Source organism: Stigmatopora argus, chromosome 6 (assembly GCF_051989625.1).
Source record: "Stigmatopora argus isolate UIUO_Sarg chromosome 6, RoL_Sarg_1.0, whole genome shotgun sequence".
Lineage (NCBI taxonomy): Eukaryota > Metazoa > Chordata > Actinopteri > Syngnathiformes > Syngnathidae > Stigmatopora > Stigmatopora argus.
This window is the reverse complement of record NC_135392.1, coordinates 5,814,758-5,829,549: the sequence shown is the minus strand read 5'-3', so window position 1 is coordinate 5,829,549 and position 14,792 is coordinate 5,814,758. Positions and strand designations below refer to the sequence as shown.

The following is a 14,792-nucleotide window of genomic DNA, read 5'->3' as shown; positions in this document are numbered from 1 at the left end:
CAGATTTAAAAAAAATGCCCAAACCAAAACCATGAACAATAATGGTTTTATTTGGATGCACATATTTTCAACATCCATTTAGTGGTAAGGTATATCACAGGCTTCTAACTGACCAGACACTCACCACAAGACAAACAGATAAAAGAGATAATTGACAACTCACACGCCGCCATCACAACTACACAAAAACATTCGTCTCTCTTACAGCAATGTTTTGTATATTTAGCATTTCATCTTTTAATATCATATCAGCATAATAATGCAACTGCTCAGCAACCATTTCTGTAGAGAAAATGACCTTTTACATGACATGTAAGGAAAACACAGAGGAACAATGTGCCTTAAGCTCTACAAGTAATATCCCTCATTTATGCGTTTGCTTGCCATCAATACCCCAATTTGTTTGTTTTGTATGAGAAGGGAAATAATGTGAGTTTATGGCTCAGGCACAGCACAGACACATCACCGGAAAACAACAAGATGCAATAAATATTCGGAGAAGAACCTACTGGCCTTGGAAACCAGTAGTTTAGGTGCATAGTGGTTGAAATCTCCTTTTTCCCCCCCTCTGACCCTGCACTGAAAAGGACTAGTTCATAATGACCCTGGACAAATTATTGCAGAACCAGCAATAAAAAGTTCTAATAGAAAAGTAACATTCATAATAAATATGACAACTAATAGACAACGTATTAAAAATGTAACTACAAAATTAAAAACAAAACAAAAAGTGGTGCACAAAAGGCACTCAAGCTGTCCAGCTCCATTTGCACATTACTGTATAAATAAAACAGTCTAACATGATTCTCTTGTCATGTTCATGTTCCCCTAGGAAAGTTCGTATATTTTGTACATACAATTTAATAGGTGCAAAGTCTTGTTTAACTGAAGTACAGTTCAGCACGGAACATCTTTTTTTTACAAATGAGCTGTATAACTGGAGAAAGCTGTGATGGATTTTACTTGGATTTGGCTTGCATGCTTGAGTATTTCATATTTACTTATTTGAGAACTGCTAGAAGCGGATACTTTTTTTTAAGCCTACGATAATAAGCCTGGAGAAAATCAAAGACATTTTGAGTAAAATGAATGTTGTTTACATCTGCAAAAGCCAATCATAAAAGCTTTTATTTTTAATTAGCGCTGATATTACAGCAGAAGGCATGCACAACAGACAGGCTCATTAGGATGCTGATGCCAGAGATGTATGAGATGACAAGAGAAAAAAAGTCATTACACTCCAAAGGAAATCAGAGCATAACAACTTCATTAATAAATGGTGCTTCAGAACATCTTTGTAGTGACATTATAAATAAATCCAACTTAAATGCCAGTATGGCACTGTGTCTGCTTTTTTAAAGCAATGTGTCATATCTAGTTAATTTGCTGTTTATAAATCAAGCAGTAAGACGTCATTCATTTTCTGTACTGCTTCTACTTGCCAATGTTGCACGTCATAAAATGGAGAATATGTCAACTGACCGGGCTACATTATGAACTGTTTGGCAGCCATTCAAACGCTGGAAAATGTCATCCTTTGAATTAGACTAAAATCTTTTTGTAATGTAAAACGATGCCGAAATATCCAGAAAAAAAACGATAGAAAGGGGAGAACATGCAAAGTCTTTGTTGAAAGGGTGGATTAAAATTGCAGATCTCATTACTATGGGGTGGATTAAATGCGTAAATACTTCTACATTTTGGTGGCATGATATTCTTCAAAATTTTCAAATTATGATCTTCAACAGAGAAAAGCAAACCAATCCAGCAATTAGAATAGTAGCAGATGCATTCTGAAAGTGATCATAGAACTTCACTTTTACACAATTTATGTAGCAGCCTAATCAATCAAAATGAAATGTTACTCTCAAAAATCAACACACACCACCACATTATGATAATATGCAAACTTTAGGGAATGATTTGAAAATAACCTAAGCGATCACAAGTACCAAAAAGTTGCAAATTGTCTATAAAGAGGTGAGCCAACCTCATGACATGTTAAAAAGAAAAAAAAAAGACTTGAGGCTGAAATTTCTTCCACTGGTGCATGACGTATTGAGCAAAAGGTTATGAATACTTGCGTACATGAATAGTTTTATATGACGTATTTCCCCATGAATAGTGGATTGGAAAATAATTTATAAACATTTTTTTCATAATTTTAATATGGTTGCTTTTACAAATCTTTGATGGGGCTGTAACATAATAAAATGTGTATAAGGAAAGGAGCAGGAAGCTTTAGACTCCATGGAGCATTAAGTCCCAATTCTAAATTTAAGGTCACAAACCTCGCCATCTAATCCCCAATTGGCCAGGAAACATGTGGGATGAATGGTTTAATGTCCCTACTCACAGCAGCAAAGATATGGCACATTATATTGTAGTTTAGCAAGACTTGGTGCCTATTGCCCCTTGTCTACCTTATTTTCTGGATGCACTTTACCAAATATACTGAGCTTCTTTGTAGGTCTTTGTAGTTGACATTTGCAAGTACCCTTTTGTCAACCATCTCCCTCTTATGTATTAAGTGTATACAAAATTAAAACACCGAGCAAAATAAAACACCCACACTATTTACACAAATACTATAGGATTTGAACAATTACTGGAAGCATTCCTTGGATCTCTCATATACAGGGCGCATATTCTAACCTTAACCCTGTCTTCACCAGTCCACTTGATGTAGTAAAAGTGCACTGGGTAGGGTCCAAAGTCCAAATGTCCAGAATCTGACTCATTGGTAACAGATTTTGTAATATGGCCTTGAGGTAAAAAGTGATACAATGTTATGCAAATGCATTGTGGTTAGAAATAGTTCCAGAGAAGGCAAAGCTTGAAACTATCGCACCTCTGCAGCCCTCTCCCTATCTGCATCGCCATAGCAACGCTTCACTTCAGGGAGTTCCTACAGATACGAGTGAAGTCAGGCAGAAAACAGATTGAAAAAAAAAACAGTTTGTGGCATATTGCCCGGAGCATTTGGAAAGCTAAACGATGTGACCGGCAATAGGCTGTTTTACAGGAAAATCATCTGCACCTTATTTCCCCCCCCTCCCATATACTATATAGTAATTTGAAAATCCTGATATTATACAGTACCAGTTCCCCTATTTCGTCAACAAATTAACAGTGAAAAGTAATTACATCTCCCACCCTGACATTTCATACAGGGCAGTAAACATCACCTGAAGAGCAGCCATGACATCTGTAAAGCTAAACTTAACAGTGGAAACTAAAGAGTTGCTGATTGAAGCATGACTTATCTGCAGCTTTTACTCACCGTGAACTTTTAATCAAATGTTTTATCATTTGGACTGTCATCTCCCTGAGCTGTAGGAAATGTCTCTGTTCACTCAGCATTCACTTGTGTTATCCAAATTAAATCAATAGCCAATATATTACCCAATGATTTCCAGGCCTATTTCGAGCCCTTTTATTTGACCTTTGCTACATGGTACCAGATTTGTCAGCACTATCGGACAAATTCATGCCAGAACCGGCCGCTGTATTATTGGGGAACATTTTATCAGTGGGCGTTACGGCTGGACTGCCCACCCCAGAAGAACTGGAACTGCTTGTGCGATTCTGAGTGGGTGGGGGCCACACCGGCCTCAGTGGCGGGGGGCGCAACTGAGTGCCGGCGGCGATCCGGGCTGAGAGCGCCGGCTTAAAGGTTGTCATCATCTCCGATGTGGAACTGCTGCTCCGCCGCATGGCTGCGTCTGGGTCACGGATCATTATGGTGTGCAAGGGGCTGGCTGGCTCGGAGCTTACTGGGTTCTTCATGGGTTCCAGGGTGTCCAGGACCACATCAGGGGCCTGCTTGGCAGAGTTCTGTCGCTCTAGCTCGCGAAGCTCATGTAGTGCTGTGGTCATGGTCTTCTCTATGTCCTGCATGAGAAAAGAACAGCTATAAGCGTGAAAACAGCTAGGACTAATCATGGAGTTAACATTATGAATTCATCAAGGAATGCAATCGTTGAAGTCAGCACAAACTGACCCGATTATAGAGTGAACATAACATAGATCAAGGGTGTCAGACTCGGGTTGGTTCGCGGGCCCTTTAACGTCAACTTGATTTCACGTGGGCCGGACCATTTTAGATATAATATTTAGATTTTTTTTTAATAAACGGATTAAAAGAACTGGATTGAAAGCCCTGAATATTCAGTTTTTTATAGATCTAAAACAATGTTTATTTTAGTTTTTTTATATATATTTTTAGATTTTACAAAATGATTTTCGAACTAAAAACACAGAAAAACATGATTAAAAAATGACAATTATTGATTTAAAAGGGGGTAAATCAGGAAATTTAATATGCATCTATACTCTTCATTTTAATTTGATCCTAAAACAGAAAGTCAGCACTCATGATTTACTTTCCCGGGCCACACAAAATGATGCGGCGGGCCAGATTTGGCCCCTGGGCCGCCACTTTGACACAGTGACATAGATAGAACATAAACTCACAATAAACACCAGAAGTGATAATTGAAATTTGAGTCTCACCTCATCTAGCGCCTCAGCTTCCAGAGCTTTATGGTCTCCAAGGCTGCTGTGACGAGTGGCCCCTGACATGGGCCTCAACGGATGGCCCTCAGGATAGGCCTTCCTGTCCGGATAGTTTATACTTCCCGCACTGCCAAAGGTCCCAAGTCGCCTTTTTTCTGGGCTTTCAATGTGTGCCTTGTTGATGGACATCTTACGGGGGCTGCTGGGACAGGCAGTGGCCCGCGGTGGAGTGTCAGGCACTCTGGTTGGACTCTGAGTGTCTGTACCACTGCGGCGCCGTGGAATTGCTGCTCCGTCGGAACGCAATCGGACCCTATGGCGAGGCATCAACCACACATATTGCCACATAAGAAACCAATGACTTAACAAGACAACATTGATTCTACTGACCTGCCCATGACTCCAAAGCTATAATCCGGTGATTGATCGCATGGTGAGGGGCCATCATTTCTGGATGAACCTTTTTCATCTATGATTGGCCCACTGCTGGCTTCACTATCTGCTTTCTGACTGAGGCTGTCTGAGAAGGCATCATCCCTGAAGGAGTAGTAGCATGGGAGTCAGTATAGGTTGAAATGCAGTGCAAACGTGTTTTTAGCTGTGGCTGCAAGTGTGAATGGTTACTACTGGTACTATGACTACTGCTCGACTTTAAATGCTACCAGAATGAAGTCTACAGTACACTGGCACCCACGGCAGTAGTTAAGATAAAAGTCATAATAACAAAATAAATGCAAATGGGTGGACAGCGGACAGTGACTTCTTATAAATGAAACATGGCCTGTATCTAAGTTCAGGCACATGCACATATTTATTATTGGATTGGATTGGATAACTTTATTCATCCCGTATTCGGGAAATTACGTTGTCATAGTAGCAAGAGGGTGAGGATGCAGAAATAGGAAAGGCATTTTAGACATAAATATGGCATTTGAATATATCTTTGAGTGCGTATGGCGTATGCAATAAAAGTCACTTACATGTCTTGCACCACTATGTACTGATGAGGGATCAGACCATCCACACCATTGTGTCGACCCTCCCACCAGTCCTCAGATGCGCGATGATAGAGAAGCAGCGAGGCTCCTTTCTTAAAGGACAGCTCTCTAGGACTTCGGCCCACGTAGTCAAATTTTGCAATGGCCTCAATTTGTTCAACTTCTGGAAATACATTTTAAAAAAATACACAAAAAGTTTCAAAAGATTCCATTGAATCTCAATGTAGAATTACAGATATGAAGTGTAGTCTAACCCCTATTCGTATCCCCACCAGAAGAGGTCAGTAATAGTTAAGTAATGTAGCATTTGACAAAACTCAGGGTGTATCTTAACCAAATGAGACAGAATCATGGTCTACATTTGAGTAAAAATTCATTTGCATTTGATGAATTGGGGTTTGTTGTAATAAGATGTGTGAAGCATTTAGAAATTAATACTTAAAAAAAACTGGATTTTCGAGAAGTTTTCAAAGTGTAAAAAAATGCAGTTAGCGTGTCGGCCCCCACACAGTTCTAGGATCAAGGATTCGATTCCAGCTTGCGTGGGATTTTTCCGGGTACTCCGGTTTCCTCCCACATCCCCCAAAAATGCAGTGTAGGCTGGTTGAACAATCTAAATTGCCCCTAGTTATAAGCGTGAGTGTGAATAGATGTCGGTCTCCTTGTGCCCTGCGATTGGCTGGCCACCAATTCATGGTGTCCCCTGCCTGGTGCCCGTAGTTAGCTCCAGCACCCCCTTTGTGAGGATAAGCGGTACGGAAAATGAATGAATGAATAAATGAATATACAAATTTGCCAATTTTTTCTGACATAACTTAGAGAACACCCAAAAGTGTTATGCCACATGTACATGTGCCGCCTACACACACACACACATGCGAAAAAAAGACAACACATTCATAAATGAGTTCAGATTCCTGATAAGGAGTAATTTGAAATAACTACAGTCTGCAAAAAAAATTAGGTAGGTAGGTTGGTGAGTATATTCATGATATTGTGCAACTTCAGTAAAAAAACTGTTTCTGATTAGATCAAATGATTATTAGGATGACTGTTGTAATGGTGCTGACCTTCATCACTTGTGTGTGGTTCAGTTCCGTTGTCAATTTCATCAAGAGTTCCTGGCTCACTGTGAGGGCTGTCACTGCAATGGAAGAAAAGAAAAGGCTTAACTAATAGATTAAGGAGCTAATTATATGTAAATTTGGAGATAACCAATGCAATTAGGTGTTAAAAGTACATTTTAGTTTGTTTATGATGTTGACTGATTTTATAAGTTCACTGACCAGTATTCCTCTCCCCCGGTCATGCATTTTTCATAGACTGGGCCGTCCAGTTCACGTAGACTCGGAAAGATGACTTCATTGTGGATAATGATAGTCTTGATGACCTCGTTTACATGCGCCTGGCATGACACTGGGTCCTGGCTGTCAGGAATGGGCATCAGCGTAGGACCAAAGCAAATGGCCAAGTTGTATGGATCCATCATGTTCTCATCACTATATTGGGATAGACTAACAAACAAACATCGTTATTAACCCACAGCGTCTTGTGTATGGTCAAAAACAGAAATTTAACCCGCAACTGAAACATTTCTGGATGTGCTCTATCCGGTATGACCACAAGCACTTACAGGCTGCCGGGAACACCCCCTCCCTGTTAACCGATAGTGTGAAAAGACCTTTAAACCCAAAATGTATAGTTAGACATTCTACCCACGACATCCCCTGTTATTTCAGTAGTAGATGCCTGAATCATTCTGTCCATATTATGTATATGTCAAAGGGTTAGAATGCAAAGAAGAGACTTGTGCCAGAAAGAAATGGGAAAAAATCTTACTGATTAAGAAAAGCGAAAAGGTATCTCATGACAATGATGATGGTTCGAGGCAGCGTCACAACAATCTGCTGGATGTGATGTGCTCTCTCCGCTCCCGACTCCAACTCTGAAAAATACAGCGATATTAATGCTGATGGAGATTATATTTAAAAAAAAGGAGACAAATAATTTAAATGATAAAAAGCCTTCAGGTTGTAACCCTACATTTTAATAAGGAATAAGTTTGGACACCCCTGTTTTACAATTAAGAATTGAATTCCCAATACTGTATGTAACTGTAGCATTGCATTCAAAAAGAGGACTAGAGAAGCTGTGCTTTTGTCACACTTATTATAACAGATAACCAGACAATAGTCTAAAATATTCTAGGTAATTATATTCAAAGTAAAATGTATAGTTATACCGATTCATTAGCCCATGAAGGATGTCACATCGTTTAAATCAAAACGTATTCTAATATTTTTTTCAGTTTCATCCCCTAATTATGATGACCACATGTTTCCAAAAACTGAAGTCCATACAGATGATCAAAGACTAACGCCATGTTTATTATTGCAGTTATATTGAACTCTATCATAATGACAGTTGAGTTGATTACCTCATTTAGCTTCATGGTAGATTTATTTAGTCTATCCCACATTTGATTATTGTACAATTCATACAATACAGTTAAAGTGTGTCTGAACAATAACAAAGCAGTAAATACAATCCGTCATTACTGTTTAGACTGAGTGCCACTCTATTATAGCTAGGCTGTTTAGCATTTAAATAGATACACCATTCCGCCTTCCAACTTGTGATACATTCATTACATCTCTCTCTTCCTACTGGCTCTCTAGTAAGTTTCACGCAGGGAGCACTGGTGTTCAGATTGCTTCCATGTGTTGACTTCTCATTTTTTGCACTAACTGAGATTCTTGGAAACATTGTGCTTTTCGTTTTGGCTATTTTGATTGCACACAAACACAGACTCACACATGTATACAGCCGCCATGGCTTTGAACGTTTTGTGACTCACTGATGGTCGAGATGAAGTCCAGGAAATGCTCTTTTGGAAAGAGGGAGTTCTCCAGGCCTCGGAAATAGAGTTTAAGCACCCCAGCCACTGAGTTGATGTCATGCTCATTGTGGTCATCTATTAAGGGATCTTCTCCTGTTGAAAAGGAACAAATGGAGATTCAGTGCTGACATTTGACAGGGGTGCGGAAACAGCTAAATGATACTTGACGTGACACTGAGAAGTGACTCACCTCTTTCAAATGAATTTTTAATATCGTTGACTTCCACCTGTGATCCCGGAACTCTAAAAATGCCTTGCTGCTGCAGGCCTAGAAGAAATCCATTGCAGATAGAATTATGCAAACTGCCATTTCCCGTTCAACACACAACATGGAGTGAGCATCATAATCTGAACATGTCGGGAGATCTTTCATTTCATTTATTTATTTGTTTCTCCAGCATGGGGCCCCTCGTGAGGGACTAGCATGTGGTTCCACTTAGAGGACTACTAATCAGTTTTCTGGAGTTTCATTAGGTCCAGATCCAGGGGAGAGGCCTGCAGGCAAGAGCAATGAGCAGAAGACAGATGTGAAGGTAAACCGGCTGGGGCTTTAAAAGGAGGAGAGTGGGAGTTGGTTTTCTTGTGCATGCGTGTGTGTGTGTGTGTTTGCGTGTGTGTGATCCCATGTTACAAGCGTGTCTAATCCCAGGAGAGCAGGCCAGATCTGTGTGCCGGCAGCTATTTGTGAATCTACAAACAGTAGACTGCTCCATCCAACAGTTCACCAAACAAACTCTTTCAGTATTATCATTTGTAATTTAGCCTGAGAGAAATAGTAGCATAACGTATTACCATAGAGGTTGATGTATCTGACACAGCTCTCTACCACAAGTGGAATGGGTTGACCTGAATCCTGGAATAAAAAAAAAAATATTTTACTGCATTTTGAGGATTGGCATATTTGGAAGAAAATAAAGTTGTTTGCTTTAAAAAAAAGCAAAGTGCAGCAAGTAGGTTATTGGGCTTAGCAAGAATTCTCATTAGACACAACATCAGATTCATCAATGCATAAACATATGACCTCCAATGCAAGTAGTACTGACACACTTAAATATACAGTATGTGCATACATCTGGAATCAGTGGATATAGATTTATCATTTCTTTTACACTCCAGTGGCAAGAAGAACATACTTTGTTCCTGCGCAAAATATTTTCTTTTGAGTTTTTCTACACTCTGAGTAGTTAATTTTCTGATGACTTTTCACATAACGCTATTGGTTCAAACCAGAAATCTACATTATTTTAGTACCTATGTTGTCATGCTGGCATCATTACCTTGTCAAAGTCCATGAATGGTGATGTATAGTAACGTTTGGCTGTGGCATCCAAAAAAGATATATGGACAATCTATTGTGTCTTCTATAATTAAAAAAAAACCTACCAACTTATGGGATTCACAAACTATTTTTGAAATTGGAAAAAACACACGAGTAAGGAGTATTTTTCAGTTTCTACCCTGTTATAATGTATCCTCTTCAGTACTAAATTATATAATACTAATGTGGAAAAAAATACGTAGCAAAAAAATTATGGTGGCTACAGTTTGCAAATGTGCGCTAATTCATTCCAGGGACACAATTCTAATATTTAGAAGACTTAAATGAGAGCTATAAAGGAGTTACATTTTCCCCCGATTGTTTTATTCATGCCAAGTAACGAGTATGTGAAGTGATTGAGGGTTTTATTCTATGTGGTTCGTCTCTGGAATTCAAATCTGAGCAACGATGTGCCATCACAACCTCATATTCTTATGCGAGTTCTATTTGTTTTTGTTTACTACAGCACTTAATACTGATAGTGAGGAAGAAAAAAAACACCTGGTGGGCAGTTATATGCTATTTACCATAGACACATTAACATGAAAATATTTAATTAAACGAAACATCATCTATATAAGTGTTTATACAACTCTGGATCTGATTGGAAGTGTGCCTAATGGAGTAGCTAGTATGTGCATATTCCGAGAGAGGTACCTGGATGCGAGCACGGGCATTCCGTCTCCCTCTGGGAAGGGCCGCATAGCATAGTGAGATATAGCAGAAAGAGGAGGGCAAAAAGCACAAAGTTAGAGCAAATAGTTAGAAGAGGAAGTAGCTGGCGAGGTAATGGAGGCGAAGCGCAAGGAGTGAACAACAGGGAAGCCACATGTGCAGTGAGGGACAAAGCAAGATGTCTCCTTCCAAGCAAATAAGTGACCGGATTTGTGAGCCATAGACAGTAAATTGTGTGTGAATAAAGAGACAGCCAACTGCCGCTCCTCCTGCACCACAGAAGGGAGGAAGAGGATTAGAGGTTAATCAAAGGTTACGTCATGACAAAGAGCGGCGCTAAAACGGTGGAACAAAAGGCCAAAATGAGGAAGAGAAAGAAGATGAGACCACCACTCCCTCGAGGGCTGTTCAGGCATACACTACCACCACAAGAGGGTACCTTGACGAAGGTCTCCAAATTGCCATTAAACATCTTATGGTTATAGACGGAGCGCGGTCTAGGCTTCCGCATTTTCTGGGGCTTAGGGGGGAGGGTGGGGGGCCTGGGAAACGATGGACAAAAGGAATATCATCGCAATAATAGTTAGAAAAGGTGATCCTAAATATGTCTATCCCAGCATAAATTCAGTATTTAACTCAGCAAACACAAAATAAAAGGTTTAATTTACTCTGAGTGTAAAAATGGAAATGAGCCAAGATATAGCCATACAACAGAATGTGTGATTTTGCAAAAACAACACAAATTAATGATCAAATCAATGACCCGTAAAATGGAAATATGGGGCATCCCACTGGACGAAAAAGCATTTCTGTCAGGGATGTGGGGGGAAAAAAAAATAAAAAATGTCTGAATGATTTACATCAGTGCTCCTGGCTGTATTAAGGAGAAACAGGAGGACTATTATGACACAATGTTTTAATACAATTTACATATAGATTAGAGGGTTCCCCCCACTACTCAAAGGGATAGGGGCCGAGCCAAAACGAAAAATGTACAAATACTTCCCTGCCATTGAAAAGGATTTTTAAAACTCAACCAAATCTTCAGGGAGAAAAAAAATATCATAAAAACACCTAATGAGTTCGTTCTGGACCACAACATTCCACAAAAATAAAAATATTGTCAGGCAGAACTTTTGAAATAGGTCTGTTTGTGCAGGTATCCCTAAATATGTTACTCTTGAGTTTTTAAAACCATTAAAAAACCAAAGGAATTGTTTTTAAGTGGAAAAATTATTTGTCTTTGGAACCACTAAATATTCTTAACATCCAGGAATAATGAAATAAACCAATTCTTTGAAAACTGATCTGAATTTACCTTGTGGTTCCGCATTCAGCTCTTTCCCCTGAGGAAAAGACACACACAAGAGGCAAATGTTTTATATTAGTGCAGGAAGAGAATATATTAAAGAAACTGCAGTGTCCAACCTGAGAAGGACAAATGGAGCACCAATAGGGCCATCGGTTGCCCAATGCTATTGAGAAGTAGACGATAAAGCCTCAGGGGATGTGGAGGATGTGGGGGGAGGCGGTCACATCGACAGCGGAAGGGGGTCTAGCCATGGTGACACTGAACAATGACTCTGCTGCTTCATTGATTCCTTTGTTATAACCACTTCATATTTATATTGTGTGTTTCTATATCTGCACTTAACACTGCTCTAAGAAACTTGTTAATGTTCTCATTTTGTTCAAGTGCGGGAAAATATATATTTTGTAAATGTTCATAGGTTTTTTTGTACCAACATCCAAGTGGTTTCTCTTGAATTTGGTGTGTCAGCTGGATGGGAGTCCATGCAAAACAAAAGCAATAATGGCAGAGTACTTCAACATTTTCTCTTTACACGAAGGACTTCTCTATACATCATTGTGGCATACGGGGCCAAACAGTAACACAATTCCCACACATTATTCAACTGTCTGATTACCATGTTTATCCCTGATCAACGCGCTCACACATTGTAAACATCCCAAAACTATACAGACATCCTTGGCTCACCTATGAGCCAGTTAGGGTTTCAAATCTCATTTGTATGAAAATAATCTGAGGATGGTGATGATCATTTTTTACCCACAACACAATGAAATGAGTTAATAAAACCACAGGTGCATGTCTGCTTGACACGATGTCTTTATTAGGATCCGTACAGCATGCAGTTTCATCTTGTACCCCCTGATATACATACAAACAGCCCTGCACAGATGCGACAGTTTGGACAAGAAGCGGCGAGCTAATGAGCACATCGCAGCACTGATTGATAACATGAATAATTAAACGTGGGTGGTACCTAGAGACACCATATGCCGGGTTCATGTGCTCTCTACTGCTCCGCCACAGAGGTAAACAAACGCAAATCTGCGCAAAGTTGGATGGGAACTACTGTATAGTGTGTGGGTTAGGTGTTTGCAGTAGAGCTCAACAAACAGAAGGAAAGAATTTGTTATCAAGTAATTAAATGGATCATCAGCTGTTTGACATGCTGGTCTATTAGGGAAGAGCCTAATGCAAGAGCAGCTGCAGATATGGCGCTAGACCCTGATTGATTAGGCATAAAACACTCATGGCTGAGTTGAACTGAGCACCCATGGGAGTGGCAAGGAACAAAAGAACCAATCCCTGTGTGATCTTTTGTATTTTAAAGGCAATGAAAACAGAAAAAAAAGTTTTTCCCCCAAATGGTACTAAGTCACATTGTCATACACAATTATGTTTATTTTTAAATTTGCTTAATGTTCTCCTGTTTGCTGTGTCACACTATTCTGTGAATGTGCTGTTATACTGTTAAAATGTATTCCACCTGCATTAAAATTTGCCACTACGTCACATTTTAACATACTCTTAGAATCGCACAGGAGGTCACGTGTCTTACTCTGGGCATTAAAAATGACCTCTCACTTTACAAGGTCAATGCTAACAACGAATGTTCATGTCTAAGGAGTAGTATCTTCAACCCGGATGGAACTTCTATTTTTAGGTGTCTTTTAAAGAAGTAAAGATGTAATATTGAGGTGTATTTTTAAAATGGGATCAATAAACTGTGACTCATGATAATAATAACATTATTGCATCCAAATTTTGTCTTGCTGCAATGATAATTAATCTGTTTCTAACTTCCTTCCCTGATGCCCATCATTAGATAAAACCTGCACCCGCTTTAACCCTGAAGGCAGCAATTGTAGCGATAGTGAGGGTCACTTACCTTCGCCAAGAGTCTGCTTTAGTAAGTCATGCTTGGCCTGCAGTTTAATGATGAGGTTACTACCATTCAGGTACTCCTTGAATTTCTAAGGAGAGAGATTAAAAGGAAAATAACCAAAGGGCCCTTTAATCGCACAAAGTTAACGGAAATGGATAATTTTATCTTTTTTCGTGTTTAATTGAAACGTGATGCTGTAAAAGCATTATATGAACTCACTGAGAGGTAAAACATTTCAGTCTCCTGTTGGTTAGCCCTCCTCTTTACTACATTTGTCTTGCTCATGTAGGATTCAGAGGCCAGGGACTTGATGGATTCAGTAGATCGGCTATGTTGGAAGGCGTCTGACACGTCGAAATCTTCCACCGTCAGCATGTCTTGTAGCGTTTGCATGGTGGCATCCAAGGTTTTTCTTACCTGCACCAAAAAGGGGGCATGAAAAAAGAAAGCAGATGTGAAATGAAGTGATGCCTGATTAGCCTCTGATACGAATAAAAGAAGACAACATAACAAGTCAACTTATTTTCCAAGGGTGAGATTACATATATTTGCATTGCAGTGAAATGAATAGCAATTTACATCTGAAGAAAAAAGGAAATGGTTAAAATGGATGAGTGCATACCCACACAATTTTTTGAGCATGGTGCAGATTGATAAAGCTTATTTCCAGTAATGGCACACCTCATCCGTTATTGCATTTAATAGATGCGGGAAAGGGAGAAAGCCATAGCAATTGGCACAGGAACACAGTTTATTATCACCTCCATTTGCACCTTTGTGTCTGTCGCATTTTGATGAGAAAGCCCTCTTCATCATCATAACGCATATTTTCATACAGAAAACAACAATGGCACTGTGACAAGGCACTAAATAAATTCTCAGTTCCAGCAGTGGGAGGGTCAGCGAAAAGTAATTGCAATGAGGACAGATGGTGATGTGGTTTTGCTCCGTGACTCAAGGGAAAAGCAGGCAGACCTTTCACTGTCAGGGGGAAGGTGGTGTTGGAAGGGATGGGTGGGTGATAGAGACACACAAAGCATGTCGTAAATCCTCACCTCCTCATTTTCAATCTTCAGTGTAGCCAACCGAGATTGTAGTTGATGATAGCGCATCAAGAGCTCAGTCTGGACGGGTTGCTGGGCACTCACCTGGCACACCTAGTAGAAGAAGCAGTAAAGCGTTCGTTA

At 39.7% G+C, this 14,792-nt stretch overlaps 1 protein-coding gene across 4 annotated transcripts in view; it reads right to left on the bottom strand.

Annotated features, from left to right (window-relative positions):
- Positions 1–50: 50 nt before the first annotated feature.
- srgap3 (SLIT-ROBO Rho GTPase activating protein 3) overlaps positions 51–14,792 on the bottom strand; it is a 43,546-nt gene continuing 28,804 nt past the window's right edge. The window contains exons 8-22 of one of the 4 annotated variants that reach the window (XM_077601977.1): positions 14,661–14,762; positions 13,825–14,022; positions 13,609–13,693; positions 11,727–11,754; positions 10,848–10,950; positions 9,208–9,268; positions 8,606–8,683; positions 8,374–8,508; positions 7,356–7,461; positions 6,803–7,030; positions 6,587–6,660; positions 5,499–5,679; positions 4,909–5,055; positions 4,516–4,831; positions 51–3,894 (exon numbers count right to left, since the gene is read on the bottom strand). In XM_077601977.1, the coding sequence (XP_077458103.1) occupies positions 3,451–3,894; positions 4,516–4,831; positions 4,909–5,055; positions 5,499–5,679; positions 6,587–6,660; positions 6,803–7,030; positions 7,356–7,461; positions 8,374–8,508; positions 8,606–8,683; positions 9,208–9,268; positions 10,848–10,950; positions 11,727–11,754; positions 13,609–13,693; positions 13,825–14,022; positions 14,661–14,762 (2,286 nt within the window). In that variant the 3' untranslated portion in view covers positions 51–3,450. Of the gene's footprint in view, positions 3,895–4,515; positions 4,832–4,908; positions 5,056–5,498; positions 5,680–6,586; positions 6,661–6,802; positions 7,031–7,355; positions 7,462–8,373; positions 8,509–8,605; positions 8,684–9,207; positions 9,269–10,390; positions 10,951–11,726; positions 11,755–13,608; positions 13,694–13,824; positions 14,023–14,660; positions 14,763–14,792 lie in introns of those variants that run through there. The other 3 variants (XM_077601975.1, XR_013300498.1, XR_013300497.1) reach the window with 3 other exon arrangements.